The sequence below is a fragment of the Salvelinus namaycush genome, chromosome 21 (assembly GCF_016432855.1).
Source record: "Salvelinus namaycush isolate Seneca chromosome 21, SaNama_1.0, whole genome shotgun sequence".
Classification (NCBI taxonomy): domain Eukaryota; kingdom Metazoa; phylum Chordata; class Actinopteri; order Salmoniformes; family Salmonidae; genus Salvelinus; species Salvelinus namaycush.
In genome coordinates, this window is record NC_052327.1 from 40770931 (window position 1) to 40793254 (window position 22324).

At 41.9% G+C, this 22324-nt stretch overlaps 1 protein-coding gene across 1 annotated transcript; it reads left to right on the plus strand.

The window, feature by feature from the left end:
- The first annotated feature begins 399 nt into the window (after window positions 1-399).
- On the plus strand, window positions 400-13588 carry LOC120065907 (excitatory amino acid transporter 2-like). The gene is made up of 10 exons (XM_039016952.1): window positions 400-529; window positions 3008-3160; window positions 3383-3633; window positions 3862-4012; window positions 4334-4460; window positions 5266-5499; window positions 5703-5897; window positions 9212-9346; window positions 9658-9895; window positions 13502-13588. Exons 1-10 carry the CDS (start codon window positions 400-402, stop codon window positions 13586-13588), a joined length of 1701 nt encoding a protein of 566 aa, XP_038872880.1.
- The last annotated feature ends 8736 nt before the right edge of the window (window positions 13589-22324 follow it).

The following is a 22324-nucleotide window of genomic DNA, read 5'->3' on the forward strand; positions in this document are numbered from 1 at the left end:
AGGCAAGTCAGTTAAGAACAAATTCTTAACAGTGGGTTAACTGCCTTGTTCTGGGGCAGAACAACATATTTTTACATTGTCAGCTCAGGGATTTGATCTTGCAACCTTTCGGTTACTGGCCCAACACTCTAACCACTAGGCTACCTGCAGCCCCATATTTTACATTTAACTCTAGAGACTCAATCTAATCCAGCCTCCTTCCTCACCCTCACAATATGAGGACAGTTGCAATGGCACGTGTGCTAATCATATAATGTACATCTATAGCTTCTCCAAACATGTGACTGCATGGGCATGTCAGACGCATGTTATGCATATTAAAATAACTAACTCTTTCTCCCTCTGTCTGTCTCTCTCTCTGTCTCTGTCTGTCTTTCTCTCTTACACAGTGCCAGAATCATGCCTAAGCAAGTGGAGGTGAGGATGCATGAGAGTCATCTGGAGCCCATAGAGGCCAGGCCCAGGAACAAGTGTATCAGCTGCTTCTCTTCTCTCTTCAAGAACCTGCTGCTCACACTCACCGTGCTCGGTCAGTACCATTGTCAGCTGTTTTACCAAGCACACAATCACAATCTCTCTTTCACTCTCTTTGTCTCTCTCTCTCTCTTTGTCTCTCTCTCTTTGTCTCTCTCTCTTTGTCTCTCTCTCTTTGTCTCTCTCTCTCTCTCTCTGTCTCTCTCTCTCTCTCTCTCTCTCTCTCTCTCTCTCTCTCTCTCTCTCTCTCTCTCTCTCTCTCTCTCTCTCTCTCTCTCTCTCTCTCTCTCTTGTGTCTGTCTGCGTCTTCTTGTTTGCCTGCATGTCTGCCTATCCATATACTGTATAATGACAATGATGAATTTCTTACTTGATATATCAGAGCCCATGATGTGTCTCAAACACCTCTTGAGACACCAACGGTTTAACGTTGAGGCAGAGAAAAAGACAAGCATGGGGTGGGTTACACAAAAGGCACTTCCGACAGATGACACGGTTCAGTATTCTGGCCAGATGTGCTCTGTCCTGTTATGTTAGTGGCCAGGGCAATGGAGAGGAGAGGAGCAGCCATCTGTGCTGGCCCAGCAAGCCAGGTGACAGGTGCCCTGATCTTCCCTAGCCCAGTACCACCTGGTACCCCCTCACCACCACCACCTGGCACCCTCCCTTCCCTTTTGAGTAGAGTGAGCCATAGATAGATATAGACTATTATGGATTTTTCTGCAGTTCAGGTCATGTGGTCAGGAACAACTCCTGGCCCTAGTCATGTGTAATGTGAGGACATAGCAGGGAAGGATATGATAGTCATTTATTATAATGGAATGATGGGCAGAGTGGTAGTGATGCTAAAAATCCCCTTTTTGTTTCAGGTCACAGCGATTTTTTTGCATTCAGTGGTTTTATGTGTGTTCAAATGAACACGTGTGTGAAAATAAATGAGTGTGTTTGTCTGTATGTCTGTGCGTGCGCACATGTGTATTCATAATATATACAACAGACCATTTGGCAGAACACTTTCATAGCGGCTCCCTTATTGACATCAATAATCTGCCATTATGGAAATTGCATAAGGGCTCGGTTGAGGGGTTGGGATGGGGTTAGAGATGTAGGATGCGCCATGCACAGGAAAACAAATGCCTTCCTCATCCAGCAGGTGTGCAGCATCAGTAGGGTGAGGTTATGTTTCTGAAGCTGTGCGTGAATGTAAAACAGCTGACAGATATCTGTGAGATTAAAAGGCTTGAATTGCCCCTCTCAGGGCCTGTGATCTTTGGCAGGGATCTAGCAGCAGAGGAAGTACAGCCTACGGGGGGTGAGGGGAGGGGTTGGGTCTGGGCCTAGCCTTGTCAGGCTTGAGCAGGACAGAGAGAAAGACAGAACCGGGGACAGGGACAGAGACTGACCACAGGGCCAGTGTGCAGACGGGACTGCGGGGGGCAGGAGCATTCAGAGTTCAGCTCTCTCTCTGGGGCACAGGGGGATGAGGGGGTTGGGGTGGAAGGACACGGCTTGAGAGGTTGGGGTGTTGGGGGACCAGGGGCTAGTTTTCTATCTAGGATACATGTAGATTGGATTTGGGAAGTGGGTTAGGGATGTTTTCCAAGGTTGAACCATGGGAAGCAAAGGAGGTCTGGTGGGGTCGAGGGCACATGGTGATAAAGTTAGGGCCATTGTAGGATCAGAGGAGTGTGTTATTATTTTCCTCAGGACTCCCCTTGCTTATAGGCCTACTCCATATACTGGAGTATAGTGAGAGTGATATTATCATACCCTGATGCTAACTGACTGTTTCCTAGAAAACTTGATTCAGAGGGAATAGAGATGCTCCTCCAAGCACTGTGAGAACCTCTCCCTGTCTGAAGCTCTGACTCCTCCTCTGTCTTCAAAGAGACCTGCTCTTAATCCTCTATCAGACTCTATCAGCCTCTCTCACACTGGGACTCAATTCTGTCTCCCCCATCCACACCTACCCATTGGCCCCTACACATGCAATCCACAGCCTCTCATAACCAGATCCAGACTAATAAATTAATACGTAACGAGAAGCAGCGATTTAAGGCAGACCTATGGAAATAAAATATTGTTATTGTTTGTTAATATTCCTATAGATGCCTTTATATAATAAACAAGTCTTATTTGGGAATTATTCTCATTATCGCCAAACTCTCTCTGCACAGTTTTACAACATGTTTTCTAAATGGAGAAAGTCCTTATCACCCCGGACCTTCTCACAAGGGAGCCAGACACAGCACTCTTGGGTCACTTCCAAATCCCACCTGTTCTTAACTCCTTGGCCTCTGAGTTAGGGACCTCTTGCCTTCCCTGCACTAGGGGTATCGTGAACACTGTGGCACACAACCTCCTCACTACTGCTTTCTCTCCCTCTGCACTGCTCTCTGTCTCTGGTCTCTATGTAGTATTGGTTCCCCTCTCCTTGTATGGTGTCTCTCTCATTCCTCTGGCTGCAGACATAGGGGATTCCCTCTGTATGTATTAGCATTCTTTCACACCCTCCCCCCCTCTCATTCTCCAGGTGTGATTCTGGGGGCTGTGTCTGGGATGCTGCTTCGTTATGCCTCTCCCATCCACCCAGACATTGTCATGGTGATTTCCTTCCCTGGAGACATCCTGATGAGGATGCTGAAGATGTTGATCCTGCCTCTCATCATCTCCAGTTTAATCACAGGTATGGTATGGTACAGTCATGGGTTCAATACAGGAGAGAGGACTACTGTTTTTAAATACAGTTTGTTCAGTTTATTATTTATTAGTATCAATCATCATCTTTCACTTTTAGCACTTCAAAGTAACTTAATAGGCCTATACTTATTCCATACTGCTATAACAACACATATTCGATCTGAAAGAGGAAAAATGCCAGGTTTAGAAGTGCTTGTTTTGGCTGTAGGTCTGGCTGGTCTAGATGCCAAGTCTAGCGGTCGCCTGGGAACAAGGGCTATGGTCTACTACATGTCCACCACGGTGATTGCTGCTGTGCTGGGAGTCATCCTGGTGCTGGCCATCCACCCTGGAGACCCCAAGATGAAGGAGCAGCTGGGAGATGGCCAAAAACACGACGATGTGTCCAGCCTGGATGCCTTCTTTGACCTCATCAGGAACCTATTTCCTGAGAACCTGGTGCAGGCCTGTTTCCAACAGGTAAAATAGACTACAACACCCACATTTATTTAACCAGGTGAGTCAGTTTTTAGCAAATGTTTTTAACAACAATGGCCTGGATGAGGCAACCCCAGAACAAGTCTTATGAAGACCACAATGACTTAAATGTTTTTGTATTTACATCCTTAGCCCCTTGTTACCAAAAGTTAAGATGAGTTGAGATGTAAGATATTTAGGACTTGTCTGTGTTCTCTTGTCCCACCTCAGATCCAGACAGTCACTAAGAAGGTGGAGAAGGTGATTGAGGAGGACGTCAATGCCACCACCACCCTGGAGGGGCTCCTGTCCAACGCCACCAAGGAACCTGAGTTCATCATCAAGAAGTCCCTCCAGTTTAAGAGTGGCATGAACGTGTTAGGTAGGGTGGCTTCTCTTTTGGACCAGGCCGCAATTGTTTCTACAACCGCCCAACTGAAAGGAATTGTGCATATAACACTTTTAAAATAGTTTTTACTATTATTACTTATTTGTCTGAGAATAAACCAGTGCATAACGTCATATCACACTTCAAGTGAGCCCTGGGTGCAGCTAATTCTGTCTCACTAACTATAGCAGATTTTTATTCATCATAGAAACAACTTCCCCATTCACTATCATCTTCTGTCTTCATATCTCTCCGTGAGCCCATTTACTCTACTCATTCCCAGCTGTGATTCCCTATCCTGACTGTGTGATGCAGGTGTGATTGGCTTCTTCATTGCCTTTGGCATTTGCATGGGGAAGATGGGAGAGAGGGCCAAGCTCATGCTGGAGTTCTTCAACATCCTCAACGAGATTGTTATGAACCTGGTCATCATGATCATGTGGTAAGAGATCTTAAGCCTTTCAAGCCCATTCTATATAGACCTACGGTAGCCATAAAACCAGGAGGCTGGTGGGAGGAGTTATAGGAGGATAGGCTCATTGGGTGGTAGGTAGTTCATTGGGTGGCAGGTAGCATAGCGGTTTGAGTGTTGGGATAGTAATTGAAAGATCGCTGATTCGAATACCTGAGCCGTCAAGGTGACAAATATGTCGATGTGTTCTTGAGTAAGGCACTTATCCCCTCATTTGCTCCAGGGGTGCCGTGCTACTAAAACAACACATTTCATTGCACCTATCTGGTGTATGTGACAAATAAACATATATTTTTTATTGTAATGGCTGGAATGGAATCAATAGAACGGAGACAAACATGTTTGATGTGTTTGTTACCGTTCCATTTATTCCATTCCAGACAATAAAACGAGCCTGTCCCCCTATAGCTCCTCCCACCAGGCTCCTCTGATAGAAACATGTGTCTAATTTACGAGTATTTTTATGATTGCGTTTGGTAATCCGGTATATATTGTAGACGTTGACTTAGAAGGTTACTTAAAATAACTAGTTAGTTACTTACCTCTTTCTCTTCCGTGTATACAGTGTTAAACACAGGAGGCTGCTGAGGGAAGGACGGCTCATAGTAATGTCTGGAATGGAGTGAATGGAATGGTATCAAACAGATGGAAACCATGTGTTTGATGTGTTTGATACCATTCCATTTATTCCGTTCTAGCCATTACTGTGAGCACGTCCTCCCCAATTATGGTGCCACTAGCCGCCTGTGGTGTCAAACCTCTCCTCTGCCCCTAGGTACTCTCCCTTCGGTATCTGCTGCCTGATCTGTGGTAAGATCATCTCCATCGATGACCTGGAGGTGGTTGCTAGGCAGTTGGGGATGTACATGGTGACTGTAATTGTGGGCTTGATCATCCACGGAGCCATCTTCCTGCCCGCCATCTACTTTGCCATTGTCAGGAAAAACCCCTACACCTTCTTCATGGGCATCTTCCAGGCCTGGATCACTGCCCTAGGGACAGCCTCCAGGTAAGGGCCACAACGTTGGACGCATCAAAATATTCACACTATTTACATCTAACTGCTGTCACTGTAAATGTACAGGTAACTTTTCATAGAAATATTATAAAATGAGTAATATCTTTCATATCACATACGCAGGCTGAACATTGTGGAATAATGAATGCAACACCGTGACTCTCTCATACTGTAGCTGTGTTTGTCTCTGTCAGTGCTGGGACACTGCCTGTCACCTTCCGTTGCCTGGAGGAGAACTTGGGAATCGATAAGAGAGTCACCCGTTTCGTGCTCCCAGTCGGAGCCACCATCAACATGGACGGAACCGCCCTCTATGAGGCCGTGGCGGCCATCTTTATTGCCCAGATGAACAACATCTATCTGGATGCTGGTCAGATCGTCACTGTCAGGTAAAGACTGCCATAAAACATTCAGAATGTATTCATACCCCTTGACTTATTCCACGTTTTGTTGTGTTACAGCCTGTATTTAAGATGGATTAAATATATATTTTTCTCACCCAACTACACACAATAACCATTAATGACAAAGTGAAAACATGATTTAATACATTTTTGCTAATTTATTGAAAATTAAAACCAGAAATATCTCATTTACATAAGTATTCACACCCATGTGTCAATACGTGTTAGAATCACCTTTGGTAGCGATTGCAGCTGTGAGTCTTTCTCTGTAAGTCTTTCTCTGTAAGTCTCTAAGAGCTTTGCACACCTGGATTGTACAATATTTGCACATTATAAAAAAATAATCTTCACTCTGTCAAGTTGGTTGGTGATCATTGCTAGACAACCAACCATTTTCAAGTCTTGACATAGATTTTTTTCAAGCCAATATATGTCAAAATGGTAACTATGCCACCCAAGAACATTCAATGTCGTCTTGGTAAGCAACTCCAGTGTATATTTGACCTTATGTTTTAGGTTATTGTCCTGCTAAAAGGTGAATTTGTCTCCCAGTGTCTGTTGGAATGCAGACTGAACCAGGGTTTCCTCCACGATTTTGCCAGTGCTTAGCTCTATTCTGTTTCTTTTTATCCTAAAAAACTCCCTAGTCCTTGCCGATGACAAGGATACCCATAACATGATGCAGCCAAGACCATGCTTAAAAATATGAAGAGTGTTACTCAGTGATGTATTGTGTTGGATTTTCCCCAAACATAACACTTGTATTTAGGACATAAAGTTAATTTCTTTGCCACATTTTTTCAGTTTTACTTTAGTGCCTTATTGCAAACGGGATGCATATTTGGGAATATTTGTATTCATTCATGGAGAAATCACTGAGCGGTTTCCTTCCTCTCCGGCAACTGAGTTAGGAAAGATGCCTGTATCTTTGTAGTGACTGGGTGTATTGAAACAACAAACAAAGTGTAATTAATAACTTCAACATGCTCAAAGGGATATTCAGTGTCTGCTTTTTTTTTTTTACCCATCTACCAATAGGTGCCTTTCTTTGTGAGGCATTGGAAAACCTCCCTGTTCTTTGTGGTTGCATCTGTGTTTGAAATTCACTGCTCGACTGAGGGACCTTAGAGATAATTGTATGTGTGGGGTACACAGATGAGGTAGTCATCATGTTAAACACTATTATTGCACACAGAGTGAATCCATGTGACTTATTATTTGACTTTTAACACCATAGTACCCTCCAAACTCGTCATCAAGCTCGAGACCCTGGGTCTCGACCCCGCCCTGTGCAACTGGGTCCTGGACTTCCTGACGGGCCGCCCCCAGGTGGTGAGGGTAGGTAACAACATCTCCACCCCGCTGATCCTCAACACTGGGGCCCCACAAGGGTGCGTTCTGAGCCCTCTCCTGTACTCCCTGTTCGCCCACGACTGCGTGGCCATGCACGCCTCCAACTCAATCATCAAGTTTGCGGACGACACTACAGTGGTAGGCTTGATTACCAACAACGACGAGACGGCCTACAGGGAGGAGGTGAGGGCCCTCGGAGTGTGGTGTCAGGAAAATAACCTCACACTCAACGTCAACAAAACAAAGGAGATGATTGTGGACTTCAGGAAACAGCAGAGGGAGCACCCCCCTATCCACATCTACGGGACAGTAGTGGAGAAGGTGGAAAGTTTTAAGTTCGTCGGTGTACACATCACGGACAAACTGAATTGGTCCACCCACACAGACAGCGTTGTGAAGAAGGCGCAGCAGCGCCTCTTCAACCTCAGGAGGCTGAAGAAATTCGGCTTGTCACCAAAAGCACTCACAAACTTCTACAGATGCACAATCGAGAGCATCCTGTCGGGCTGTATCACCGCCTGGTACGGCAACTGCTCCGCCCACAACCGTAAGGCTCTCCAGAGGGTAGTGAGGTCTGCACAACGCATCACCGGGGGCACACTACCTGCCCTCCAGGACACCTACACCACCCGATGTCACAGGAAGGCCAAAAAGATCATCAAGGACAACAACCACCCGAGCCACTGCCTGTTCACCCCGCTATCATCCAGAAGGCGAGGTCAGTACAGGTGCATCAAAGCAGGGACCGAGAGACTGAAAAACAGCTTCTATCTCAAGGCCATCAGACTGTTAAACAGCCACCACTAACATTTAGTGGCCGCTGCCAACATACTGACTCAACTCCAGCCACTTTAATAATGGGAATTGATGGAAATTGTGTAAAAATGTATCACTAGCCACTTTAAACAATGCCACTTAATATAATGTTTACATACCCTACATTACTCATCTCATATGTATATGTATATACTGTACTGTATATCATCCACTGCATCTTGCCATCTTTATGTAATACATGTATCACTAGCCACTTTAAACTATGCCACTTTATGTTTACATACCCTACATTACTCATCTCATATGTATAGACTGTACACTATACCATCTACTGCATCTTGCCTATGCTGTTCTGTACCATCACTCATTCATATATCTTTATGTACATATTCTTATCCCTTTACACTTGTGTGTATAAGGTAGTAGTTGTGGAATTGTTAGGTTAGATTACTTGTTGGTTATTACTGCATTGTCGGAACTAGAAGCACAAGCATTTCGCTACACTCGCATTAACATCTGCTAACCATGTGTATGTGACAAATAACATTTGATTTGATTTGATTTGACTTGTTAAGCACATTTCTACTCCTGAACTTTTTTAGGCTTGCCATAACAAAGGGGTTGAGTACTTATTTCATTTTTTGTTAATTTATAACAATTCTAAAAACATAATTCTACTTTGACATTATGGAGTATTGTGTGTAGGCCAGTGACATGATATCACATTTGAATCCATTTTAAATTCAGGCTGTAACATAACAAAATGTGGCTGTGAATACTTTCTGAAGGCACTGTAGTTTCTGATCATGGTGGGAAGTTCACTGCCTACCTTATCAATGTAAGTAGTGACGTAAATTACATCACATTAAGGGGACACTGTTATTCAAAGACACTTATGGTTACCATACATAGTCATGTGTTTGTGGATTAGGCAGGAATTGAGTACTCATCCTCAGGGATGCCAGTCCAAAATATCCTGAATCCCCATATTATTATTACAGTCACACCAACTCACTCTGAACGTGCTTCATGAAGGAACTGTACCCATTAGCCTCAAGTGCAGTTTGGTTAATAGATACAGTCCTTGGCCTTTGGACTTTTAAATTTAATCTGTAGAGCAGTTTAACCATGAACTGGTTTCTCTCCTGTCTATCTTTCTCCCCATGCAGTCTGACAGCTACCCTGGCCAGTGTTGGTGCGGCCAGTATTCCCAGTGCTGGACTGGTGACTATGCTTCTGATCCTCACTGCAGTGGGCCTGCCAACTCAGGACATCAGCCTGCTGGTTGCTGTTGACTGGCTCCTGTGAGTGGATCTGCATTGCTAGTGATTCAGAACCAAGTTAATGTAGTCATATGTTTTCAAAGTCAAGGAGCTTATTGTGGGGATGGCAGGTAGCCTAGTGATTAGAGCGTTGGACTAGTAACCGAAAGGTTGCAAGATTGAATTCCCGAGCTGACAAGGTCAAAATCTGTCGTTCTGCCCCTAGGCCGTCATTGAAAATAAGAATTTGTTCTTAACTGGCTTGCCTTTTTCGGACCCCTATCCATCCCGTTTTCTGATCTCCACACAACACTTTGGTGTATTCCCACCCATTCCTTTTTTTCCTATTCCAGGGACCGGTTCCGTACCTCAGTGAACGTGGTGGGAGACTCGTACGGCGCGGGCATCGTGTACCACCTGTCCAAGGCTGAGCTGGACGAGCTGGACGCTACACATGGCAAGTCAGATGACATCGAGATGATGAACAAGACCTCGTCCTACTATGATGACCTCAAAAACCACCACGAAAACAACTCCAACCAGTGCGTCCAATATGCCGCTCACAATTCAGTCGTGGTAGATGAGTGCAAGGTACAATTCATGCTTGCAGACATAGAGACTGGTATATAGCTGCCTAACATGCTGCATGCTGCATTGCACCTTTTCTTTTCTCTCTTTCATTTTGCATGTTTGTATATGATGCCAATGTAAATACATACACAGTTGTTTTAAGAAGAAACAGAAAAATACAAAAAAATACGTGTATATATTTCCATGTGAATTTGCTTGGAATATCAGCTTTTGTGCAATATTTATAAGAATACATTCTAAACTTGCAGAAAATATTTCTGTTTATGTAAATACCACAAACAGCATATGTAAATACCCAAATAATTGCAAACCAGAAAAAATGCACCCACAAATATGAGACAGTATCTCTCACATGTGCAAATCCAAATCAGTGGGCTTACCCTAATGCCCCCTCCCGCCACCACCTCCCCCACTCATCACCCCCCTTCCGCCACCAACTCCCCCACTCACCACCCGGCCTCATTCCCTCCCTTTCAACCTGCTGGAGTTGGATCTGAGAGAGAGGAAAAGCCATCTAAGCTGCGCATGCAGGTTTCACCATTATCTCTTTCCCCACATCCCTTGTCAAATTATGTAGTTTAAGCTCTTTCTCCGGGCTACTTCAGAGGCTGTGCTGGATTATTCCTGCTGCTTACTAGGCTTCGTTTATAAATTTGTGATCAAACTAGACTTCATAGGGTTTATGAGAAAACACTGTAGATGTGCATTCTCTTCGTACTCTGTTATTCCTCTGTCTAACTGTATACTTTTAAAGGGATGTCATATAATTGCAGTGAGAGTGATACAGTGCTTCATTAGCACTGCATTTTATGACTGACCCTGGCACCCTCCAGACTGGGACTGAGTCATTCTCAGTCTTTAGAGATGAGATGCTTTTGCATTTTCAAAACAGCTATTCTTGCTCATTGTGAGACATCTTGTGAAATTGGAAGATACAATGTAGCTCACGCATAATCTGAAACAGTAACACTTTGAATCCACTGTTTGAATAGATCAAGGCCGTTGGCTGCTATGATGTGGAGGAATTTGGGCTGCTTATTTTGTAGAGCAGCGGGCCCTGCTTTCAAAGGGCCTACTGATGAACCCATTCATTTATTACAGGATCAAGGGTGTTGCTTAGCAACACGGAGGCCCTTGCCCTCCAATGGTCTGACCACAACAACATACTGTATTCTGACAATTTTGTATCCATCCATTAAGCTAGCGAAGCATGGTACAAAGGCTGTTTGCTTCCAATGTTTTCTCTCTTTATTTTCTTGTATGTGTTGGGTGTACATAAACTAACTCAAATAACTTTTCTAACATTTATCCAAAGACGCAAACCATTGTAGAACGCCTTGCAAAATAACTTGTACAGACTAAAACATAACATTGCACTCATTTTGTAGTATTTTGTACCTTGTTTTATTTGTATCTGTTTTTGTATTTATAACATTTTATATACCGATCTTCTACTTTAATTTAATCACTCTGTTTTCGCAAAGCATTTTCCTGCACAGCAGGAAACACAAATTGTAGAGTAGGCAAGGTTTAAAACGTTGGTAATTTCAACTTTAAAATTTCAGACTGGATTTGATAAATGTTTCCAGGGGTTGGAACCAAAATAATTTTCCAATCATTTAGTTATGAACAGAACCATTATTTGTTTCGTTCCGTTCCACTCTTACAACCTGCAAAATAAAGTTCTGAACCAGTTCAAACCCAAATAAAGTACCGGTTTATAGCGTTCCTTTCTGTTACTTTTTAAACCTGTATTTTTTTTAACGTTAGCTCTACATTAAATTACTTCACCAATCAGTGCAAATAGATCAGCTTGCAATAGACTTGTTTACATGCTCGATGACAAGTGTAGGGCGTGAGATGCAACTGGAATTTTGCGGTTGGGGAGAGAGCGATAAAGGGTGGAGGGGGAGGCTTAGCTTGAAGTGCTGGGCATCTTGTTATGACATGCATTATCTAAATTAGGCCCGTAGAATTATACCTACGGTGGAGTGGCTTCTATGGAGGAACTTTGAATGTCTTTGAACTTCCGAGAGTTGGCTTAACGTTGGATCAGAGCTAGCTAGCTAACAAGCTTGTGTGTGCAGAGCAGCACCAGAATTAAAAACACTTAGTTAATAAATCCAATGTGAAGAATGATAACTATATTATCTTTAACTAGCATGGAAAAGTTTCCAGGTTGCGCAACGGTCTAAGGCACTGCATCGGAGTCTGCACTACAGACCCGGGTTCGATCCCAGGCTGTGTCACAGTCTGCCGCGAATGGGAGACCCATGAGGTGGCGCACAAGTGGCCCAGCGTCTTCCGGCTTAGGTGAGGGTTTGACCAGTCGGGGTGTCCTTGTCTCATCATGCTCTAGTGACTCCTTGTGGCGGCGCATGCATGCTGACTTTGGTTGCCAGCTGTATGGTGTTTGGTCCGACACATTGGTGCAGCTAGCTTTTGGGTTAAGCAAGCAGTGTGTCAAGAAGCAGTGTGGCTAGTCAGGGTCGTGTTTCGGAGGACACATTGCTCTCGACATTCGCCTCTCCCGAGTCCATATGGGAGTTTTAGCAATGGGACAAGACTGTAACTATCAATCAGATATCATTAAATTGGGGTAAAAAAAATTACAGCATGGAAAAAGTTGTTCTTCTCATTCTTCTCTAATTAAAAATCTCTCCCTAATTTCTTAATCATGCTTGTAACGTCAGTAGGCTAGAGCAGCTTAAGCTTCGGAGGGGGAGGGGTAGGTAGCCTACACGCGCACACACACTGGCAAAGATTTTCAGCTGGCAGGAAGACACTGGAATAAGTTTCTAAGTGACAGACTGAGGGCTTTGCATAGGCGCCTTATTGCATTTTTTGTGGGACTAAAAAAATTTGCCCCGGAATGTAAAAGAACATTATTAACCGGTTCCCATGCTTTTAAAATAATGGTCCTGTTCCGGAACAGAGAACTTTAGTTCCCGGTTCTGATTCTTTTCCTCAGTTATTATTATTTATTTATTTATTTATTCGGTTTTCGGTTCTGTTCCCAAAATCAATTCCAACCCCTGAATGTATCAACCCCTACAAAAATGTCTATTCATTATAATCTGCATAATCATTCAAATTTCCTGCGGTTGAATCATTATTTTCCTGCTGTGAGAAGCAGGGTCAAATTAAGATCCTCTGTATTTCACTGCATGTTAAATTTGTGATTATATGTTGATTGTTCTCAGGTCAGTAAAAAGGTCTGGTGCTCGTTGTTAAGACAGACCACCGTGATTCCATCAGCATGATCCTCAGTGATTGTCCAGGTCTTCCTGATACCTTCAGTATACACCTATCTTTTATATTGTGATCATTCATATCATTGGAGCACAGAACCAATTGTTTCATTATGATAGTCTTTCGTTGATATTTTGACACTTAAAACAATTGGAAAAGTACAATTTGAAAGTAAAAGGCTTTAAGTGTAAAATGTATGTGCAACCAAATGCAAACCAAATGATCAGAGTAGTTCTACAGTTCTTTTGCTGTCTTTGCTCCAAAGTATTCAGTCCAGGTCATGAAGCATGCACTGTGCCTGTTTACGTAGATGTGTAAACCTGCTGTTTAGATGTCCATGGTGATTGCTTTCAGGTAACCTCGACCACTAATGGCTCTACCGCTGCGGCGACCATGGCGGAGTGCATGCTTGTTGAGGAGGAACCCCAGAAACGTGAATAAAGCCAGCACACAGATCCCCAGTTCCACATGCTTTCCTATCTGGTGGAAAAAAGAGTCATGCGAACAAAACTACTAATTGTCTTTTTTTAAATGTAATTTTATTTCTTTTTTAAAATGTTTGTATTAGTTCCTACAGTGTTTCTAACCATCTATCTGACTGACTAAGAGGACTAATACTTATTCACTTATCGGTGAGACGATAACAAAGGTATGTTTTAGCTGTTAGAGCACTAATGTGTGCTTCATAGCAAACATTTGCACAACATACATTATTCCTAGAAATATATGCATCCTGCATCTATAAGAGTACTGCATTCAAAGCAGGGTCAGAGTTTGGGGGAGTAACAATGGAACAACAGTCCTCCAGAATGTGATGGTAGCTGTGAGTTTGGTACTGGCAATTTGGCAGTCTAACAACAGACAATGTGTTGAAGATAAGAGTGTGAGTCATGCTAGACTGAAGGAATGCCTGTATCAAACTTTATATTATTACACACGTCATTACTATTACCAATGATACCACAGTAGGCATTTGTTGAGCCATGGCCCCTTATCCTCACAAGTTTACCTTTGACCTATACCTGACAGAGCCCATGTGACCTATCTTAGTGTCTTTATTACCTGATATTACCCACAATCCCCAGGAGGAATTAGGGTGGTGATACTGTAGAATACAGAGACACATACATATAAGGGCAAGGTCTGCAGCCTGAGCCTTACTCCACAAGCAAATGTTCTCTGGAATTCAAAAAGCACAAAACACATACGAAACATGGAACCTCTCCTTCCCTTTTTTATTGTAATACATTCTTTTTCTACTGTAAGGGAAAGGGACTTCTTAAATGTTGCTTCTAGCTTCTAGTGTGAGATTATATACTGTATCTGTGTGATTTGGGTGTGTGGCTGTGTGTGTATGTGTGGATAGGTTGGGGGTGAGAACATGACATATCTCCCCAGTTACCAATAGGGACCAAACAGGCATATAATCAATCAAGCCAGAAGCCTTTGAAACACCTCCATGACTTATTGATGGTCATTTATATCGTCTTGGGTTTCTTACTCTGTACACAATCTATTTGTAGCTAACTCCAAGTGAAGAAGGTGTCTCATTACTCATTTCAACTCCTGCAAATTATATACCAAGAGGTGCATAAAGATCTCTTCACGCAATTACTGCAATGCCTCAAACATAAAAGTACATTTGTCCCCAGATACCAATATATCAATAGCTTCAGTTCAGGGATGTTTTTCATATAAATTAGTCCAAGTACTGAAGTGTAGGAGGTATTTATCAGACGCCTCTCCCTTCCACTGAAGCTATCAATTTGATTATCTGAGGCTAAAAATAATGAGAATCAAGTGTAAATTGTGAAGGATCTAGGAAGATATCTAGAACCATGATTAATATGACAAGTAAAGCACAAATCAAGTTTTTCTAAAACTGAAAACATGTAATACTGAGAAGTACAAATAGCACAATTGCAGCTTTGAGGAGTTATAGATACTTTTTTATCCCTTTTTGACACTGGTCTCTTTTCACATTTGACATTTGTAATTCGAAGAACCCAATAAAGGGAAACTATACTCAGGCTGTAACCTTAACTCCTTGCCAGGGAAAGATACACTTTCACCAAGCCCTCAACATGTTTACCTGCTCATGAATGAAAATAGGATATTGACACTTGCCTTTATATAGCACAACTTAAATATGAAAGCTTTGACTTTGAACACATCGACTGTTTAACACCTTGATATTTTTTAAAGAGACATTTTTTTTGTATATATTGCACCTATATGACAGAGACAAAGTTTCCCTTTACAACTATTCCTAAGTAAGCTACTTTAATTAAGGGATTATTTTTTAGCACACAGAAATGTTCCAATTTTTCCAACTTTAGCATTCCAGTGACTCCAATTTTCTTGGCTTCCCTTAGTGCCTGAAAGTACAAACACACATATGTTATCAAAGATGCCACAGAACAACCACAGAAGTGGAAAAAAGTAATACGACCGCAAGTTTCAACAGGTTGATAACTCACTGCACAACCAGTGGCCAGTTGGCAGTATTTACATCCCAACTATTTTTATCCACCCCAAGAGTGGGGTCTCCTTTGTGAGTAAACAACCTATTACCACAGACGATGACGACTGTTCCCAGAGACCCTGCATGCTGCAGCTGTGTGTATCATTGGTCTCATATTGTTACTAATGTATAGCAGTCATCTTGGTGCCTGAAAATGGCCACTACAAAAATGGCAACAATCAGGTAGGAGAATTCTATCCCCCTAATGGAACCAAACTGGCTAAAAAGAGAAACCCACATGAAGTTAGATCATTGGTTGCTAATCTTTAATGCATGTATGTGATTGTATGAGAGACGTTTTGTGCAGGTGAGGCGTTCTGCAGGTCTGGATTTCATTTCTTTATCTGTGTCGTGTTCTGCCCTGTGGTCTAGTTTTGTTTATTTTGTTCAATGACAACCTTGCTTTGAAGATGTTAACTCCAAACTGTGCAGTCAGTTTGACCGTTATAACAATGCCGATTAAAGTAACAGTAGAAAACTTAACAAGCATTCATAGTGCAGCACACAGTCATTTAGTTACCTGAAACACTTTCTCAGTCAGAATATCAATGCCACGTTGCTTTTGAGCTTGTATAACAAAGGGTGCTTCTCTACGCCACAGCACACAATGGTGTTCTGCTGTAAGAGCTGCATGGACACTGCCATCACACACAGACACAATGCACAGATACACACACACACACACACCCATGCCCTCACACACACACATGCCCACACACGTATGCACACTCGCATACATGCACAGTCGCACACAACACATACACACATCCGACACTGCATGCACACACGCACACAATTAAACCTGGAAGGTCACCACACATGCAATGAGGGGGATGCTGAGCACAGCACTAAAACCCCTGATGGCACTAGGGCTAGGGCCTGACCTTTGACCTTGTGACGTTCAGGAATTTGTCCTCCAATAAGGAGAGGATGCAGACCAGTGTGTCACCATAGGGATTTTGTGTTGGAACACTATTATGTTCAAACTCACTGTTGTAGGAGCATGAAGTTAAAAATGATGATATTTCTTTTGCACCACTATCTTAAAAGCATGATATTGAAGTGCCTCCTTGCACTTTGTGTACATATTGAGGGTAACAAATATTTTGTTTTATTTTTGGGAGGGGGGAGGGGTTGACATGGTATGTAGGAATAGAGATTAATTGCTGTGACCGTTTTTTGTAATCCTCTAGAGAAATATTATCTATGTTCTGAATAAAAATAGATTAGTCAAAATGTCTAGAAAATAATGTGTAATAAATTGCTTATTTTTATTTGTTAATAGCTGTTAACTAGTTTTCTCACTTAGCTGCCACACATCAATATATACATATCTTTTTTTGTATCTAATGTAAGCGTTTTGAATGTTTGTTCCATGGAGATATAAGTTGTGTCCATTCATTTCCATTGTGCATACATGTTCCAGAGATCACAATGATTCTGAAGCGCACAATGTTGAACTGGAAAGACAAATAGAAAGAGGAGAAACTATCTGATGAAAAAAAGGAGTCCATGAGGGGTGGTGTGCTGTTTCTAAGTTGGTGAGATGTGGATATTATCATGACTAGGTTTCCAGAGGAAGAGGAAAAGGTCAAATTTACTATTAACTAATGAAACAAGTACAGCTTAGCCAGTTCATTATGACTAAAATAACAAATCTGATCAGAATGTCTGGCCTAGCACCTAACAAAATATAGCTCCTCATATGGTCACCCAGATCCTGTTCCAGGAATCATCTAGACTTTCTACCAGAGAACACCACACTCGCCATCAGTGTCCGCCTCCTTGTCTTGTGCTTTATGCATCATATTGTGGTAACTACAAGACATAAATATTTACACCAAACAGTCATAGTTCATGTTTAGATTATTCCTCACAGTTAGAGACAGTAACTGTAATGAGCCCCAGTGCCATATCCATACACTAGCCTCTGTCTATCCAGAACTATCAACCCACCAGCACCATTTCATAAATCTATCCACACACATATTGGTAAATTTGCCTTTTTGCCTTTCTTCATTTTCATCACAATTGTTTGCATACACACAAACAAACCCACTATTGAGTAAAGAGGATGTTCAAATGGAAATGGGTTGGCACAGTACTTCTAAGATGAGCCAGTATATCTTCAAGTCTGTATTCTACAGAAGTCTCTGTCTTTCTGATAGGCTCCTCCTGAGTAGACCTGATAACCTTTCTCACTCCTGCCCTACCTTTCACTCCCTCGCTTACTGTTCTAGGATGTCCCTTATTTGTAAAGCTGTTGCTGTAATTTTGATGTAAAGGGAGAGAGTATGTCTGGGAGACAGAATATTACAAAATAAAGACAAAAAAATATCTGAATTATTTTCTTGACCAGATCTGTGGTATAAAAGTATGTTCATACATATCAATAAGTGTTGTACCATTGGTGTACATACGATTATGATAACTAATAAATGTTGATTCATAACTAAATGTGGTCTGTCCTTTTAGATGTTTTGATGAACACAACTTACAAGACTGACACTCACATTGAACTGTATATGTGCTACCTTCATACAGTCTTCTTGACTATCAAGTGATCACTTTTCATGGCATGCTGTACTGTACTCTGAGGATTGACTTAAGGTCAGTTGATTGACACACACACACACGCACGCACGCACGCACGCACGCACGCACGCACGCACGCACATACACACACACACACACACACACACACACACACACACACACACACACACACACACACACACACACACACATACACACACATTATGAATAATTCACTGCAGCCTTTTGCTTTAGCTCTATTGGACCCCTGTCTCTGTGTTGCTTCTCCAATTAAACCTCAGTAATTATGTGCCCTTTCCCCACATCTCAGAGAGAGAGAGAGAAATAGACAGCCAAATAGAGAGAAATAGATTGACAGGGGGAACAAAACCTACACCAGCATAACAAAGGTGATTCATTCATATTATATTGATGAAAATTGATAAATTGTATGGACACATTTACTTCATGTACAGTACTGTATTGCTCTGCAATTCTATCAGAAACTGGACACCAAACACACAAAATGGAGGAGTAACAGAAAAGGAAATATAGATGAATAACAATATCAACTGTCTCTACTAACGTCTCACAACTCCCCTAAAGGGAAAGTGTGTGTGTGTATAAAAGGCTGATCCTCAATGAGGAGTTGAAAGATAGGATAGACAGAACCTGGTAAACCTGAGTAGGATAGTTCAGACTTACAGACAAGCTGTACTTTAATATTAACACCATGGCAGAAATGTTAGTATTCTCTGCCCTGCAGAAGTCTTCCTACATCACAGAGCTGAGTGGAGAGAAGTTTAGGGTTTCTGAGCAGGCTAGGAGGGCAACCATAGAGATACTGGAGGATGCTTTGGAGAAGCACTTCTATGGCTTTCCAGTCAGCTTTGGCTACAGCTGCTCAGAGCCTTTGGACTCCTACCAGTTCTGCTGCATCCCAACGGAGATCCTCCTCAGGGACCTTCTGCAGATGATGTAGGAGATGAGCTTCAGAGAGGACTCAGACCCTCGGGAGAGTGAGACCTTTGCCTACGTCTGTCCCGAAGACGGGAACAACTTGGTCTATTGTGCAAGGAATTCTGGTCAGCACCAGATGACCTGTGCCAGGATTCTAAACTAGGCACCCTCATCCACGAGGTGTCCCACCTGCTGGGAACAGAGGACATCACCACTGAGCTCCTTACTGTGGAGGTCCTTGAGATCTATGGAACATTGCTGGGGGGTTCCATTGCATTGTAGACGAGGACAACAAGGGACACTTTCGAGAGGAGGTGGCCCAGGTCAATGCCAACTGTCTGGAGCATGAGTTTGAGACCATTATCAACCACGAGAAGAGTTACCAGGATGGTAGACACACATGCTGTGAGGAAACCAAGAGGAGATCCAGATCTACAGCGCATTACTATTTATATCAGCCCTTTGGTTAGTATGGCACCAAGAATGCTCCTTCTTTTGCTCAGGCATGGACTGTCTATTCTAAGGAGCTAAATATACTGTAGTTTATGTCACCAGTAAATGTCGGCAAGTATGACAAATGCAAATGTTGATGAATCACAGCTAATAATCGTGCACAGAAGAAGACAATAAAGCTTCAGCGTAGTTGTCATTCTTGTTAATTTTTCTTTTCTGCGGAGGATAAGAGTAAGGAGATGGAAGAGAAGCTTCTGGAGTACCAGAAACCAGTCCAACGTCCTGATTTTCACAAAGGGACAGTGAAGTATGCTAAAATAAGGAACAGTGCTTGCAGGAAGTCTCATACACCCCATCCTTGAATTATAGAAAAAGAACACTGTTTTATTTATGATGATCATAGCAGTATTATAGCCTACGGAAGGAGAAGATTTAAACACACAGCATATCACTGTCATTCTGACTAAGAATAAAATCAAAAGCAAACGTACTTTCATCTTTCTTTCTTGTAAGGTGTGGTTCTTCTGGTAAGGTGATCTCAGGAGTTATAGAACTTTCACAGAAAACTGAGGGCCAGGCTTGTGTATGGACATCTAACATCAGGATGCAGTATTTCCCTCTTTTATAAGAAACAATGAAACACTTTACTGGAGCCGCACTTAAGGCATTCAACAAACCTTACAACAGGTACATACAGTAAGACATTACATGAAGCTAGTTATAATAGGTGTCATGACATGTAATGTCAACTGTAAAGTGTTACCAAAATATACCTACGTGCCTTCAGAAAGTATTCACACCCCTTAACTTTTTCCACAATTTGTTGTGTTGTGTTTAAAATCGATTTGTGTTGCTGATCTACACGCAATACCCAATAATGTCACGGTGGAATTATGTTTTTAAAAATATTTACAAACAAATTCTAAATTAAAAGCTGAAATGTCTTGAGTCAATAAGTATAGATCTAACTTCATTTGATTATGCATATATACTGTAACTTTTGCTAAAGGACAAAATATTAGATCAATGTATCTTAAAACATATTTTGCTGGAGTTACTTAAAAAGTTGAGATGAGACAGATGACACTTTGAATCGAGCAAAACTACTGGCATCCAGGGAAACTGTTAAAACTAAACTATTGGTGACAATGTGGTTTAACCCTGGGGGACATTTCACCCCAAGCCACCCTAATGTTTGACATGATATTTAAATGACTATCCCATATCTGTACCCCACACATACAATTATCTGTAAGGTCCCTAAGTCGAGCAGTGTTTTTCAAGCACAGGTTCAACCACAAAGACCAGTAAGGTTTTCCTATGGTTCGCAATTACATTGAATATCCCCTTCAACATGGTGCAGTTATTAATTTTACACTACAGTATATCAATACACCCAGTCATTACAGTGATACAGATGCCCTTCCTAAATCAGCTGCCTGATAGGAAGGAAAACGCTCAGTGATTTCACCATGAGCTTAAAACAGTTACAGAGTTTAATGGCTGAGATAGGAATTAACTGAGGATGGATCAACAACATAAATGACAAAGTGAAAAGAAGGAAGCCTGTACAGAATACATGCATCCTGTTTATAATAAGGCACTAAAGCAATACTGCAAAAAAATTAATGGTGGTGGCTGCATCCTGTTATGGGTATGCTTGTCATCGGCAAGGCCTAGGGAGTTCTTTTACAACTAAAATAAATGGAATATAGCTAAGCACAGGTAAAATCCTAGAAGAAAATCTGGTTCAGTCTGCTTTTCAACAATAACCTAAAATGCGAGGCCAAATCTACCCTGTAGTTGCTTACCTAGACGACATTGAATGTTCCTGAGTGGTGTAGTTACAGTTTAGATTTAAATCGTCTTGAAAATCTATGGCAAGACTTGAAAATGGCTGTCCAGCAATGATCAACAATCAATTTGACAGAGCTTGATGATTTAAAAAAAAGAATAATGGGCAAATATTTGTTCAATCCAGGCGTGCCAAGCTCTTAAAGACTTACCCAGAAAGACTCAAAGTTGTAATTGCTGCCAAAGGTGATTCTAACATGTATTGACTCAGGGGGTTGAATACATATCTAATCAACATATATTTGTGTTTTATTTTCCATTAATAAATTAAAATATAAAATGTTTCTTCCACTTTCCACAATCCCACATTTGTAACACAACAAAACGTGGAAAAGTCAAAGGGTGTTCATCATTTCTCAAGGCACTGATACTATTTTAGAATATTAGAGGACTTAGCTGAAGTAGCTATATGAGACTGGTTTAACCTTTCAAGATGTCATCACAGACACATGCAAGGACATGGCCTTTCCAGCTTTCAAAATGGCTGTCTTTGTCTTACTGTCTCTCTGTCTTGCCTGGGTAAAAACATACTCTTGCATCATGACTGGGATACCATGGCAACCATACTTTCTCCTTCTCCCGACAACCCCTTTTCTCTCCCTTCCCTCCTTCCCTCCCTCCTGCCCGCTGAATGAACACCACAATCAAACATTTCCTCTATACACATTTATTTCATCCATGACTTTACACATATTTTCTCATTAACAATGTTTTATTAATTTATCATTACACACTCCTACCCTAATACAATTTCTAATTTTCCTCAAAGTGAATCAAATGAGAGCAAGATCGGAGAGGAATAAAAACAGAGGCAAAAAGCCACACAAAAGAGCTGGGACACACATTTGTCC

Bases quoted from the DNA above. Each gene is read 5' to 3' on its own strand.
- LOC120065907 (XM_039016952.1), top strand. From the start codon at position 400: ATGCCTAAGCAAGTGGAGGTGAGGATGCATGAGAGTCATCTGGAGCCC. The intron at 5,500-5,702 runs GTAAGGGCCACA...TGTCTCTGTCAG, and splicing joins GCCCTAGGGACAGCCTCCAG to TGCTGGGACACTGCCTGTCA. The intron at 5,898-9,211 runs GTAAAGACTGCC...CTCCCCATGCAG, and splicing joins GGTCAGATCGTCACTGTCAG to TCTGACAGCTACCCTGGCCA.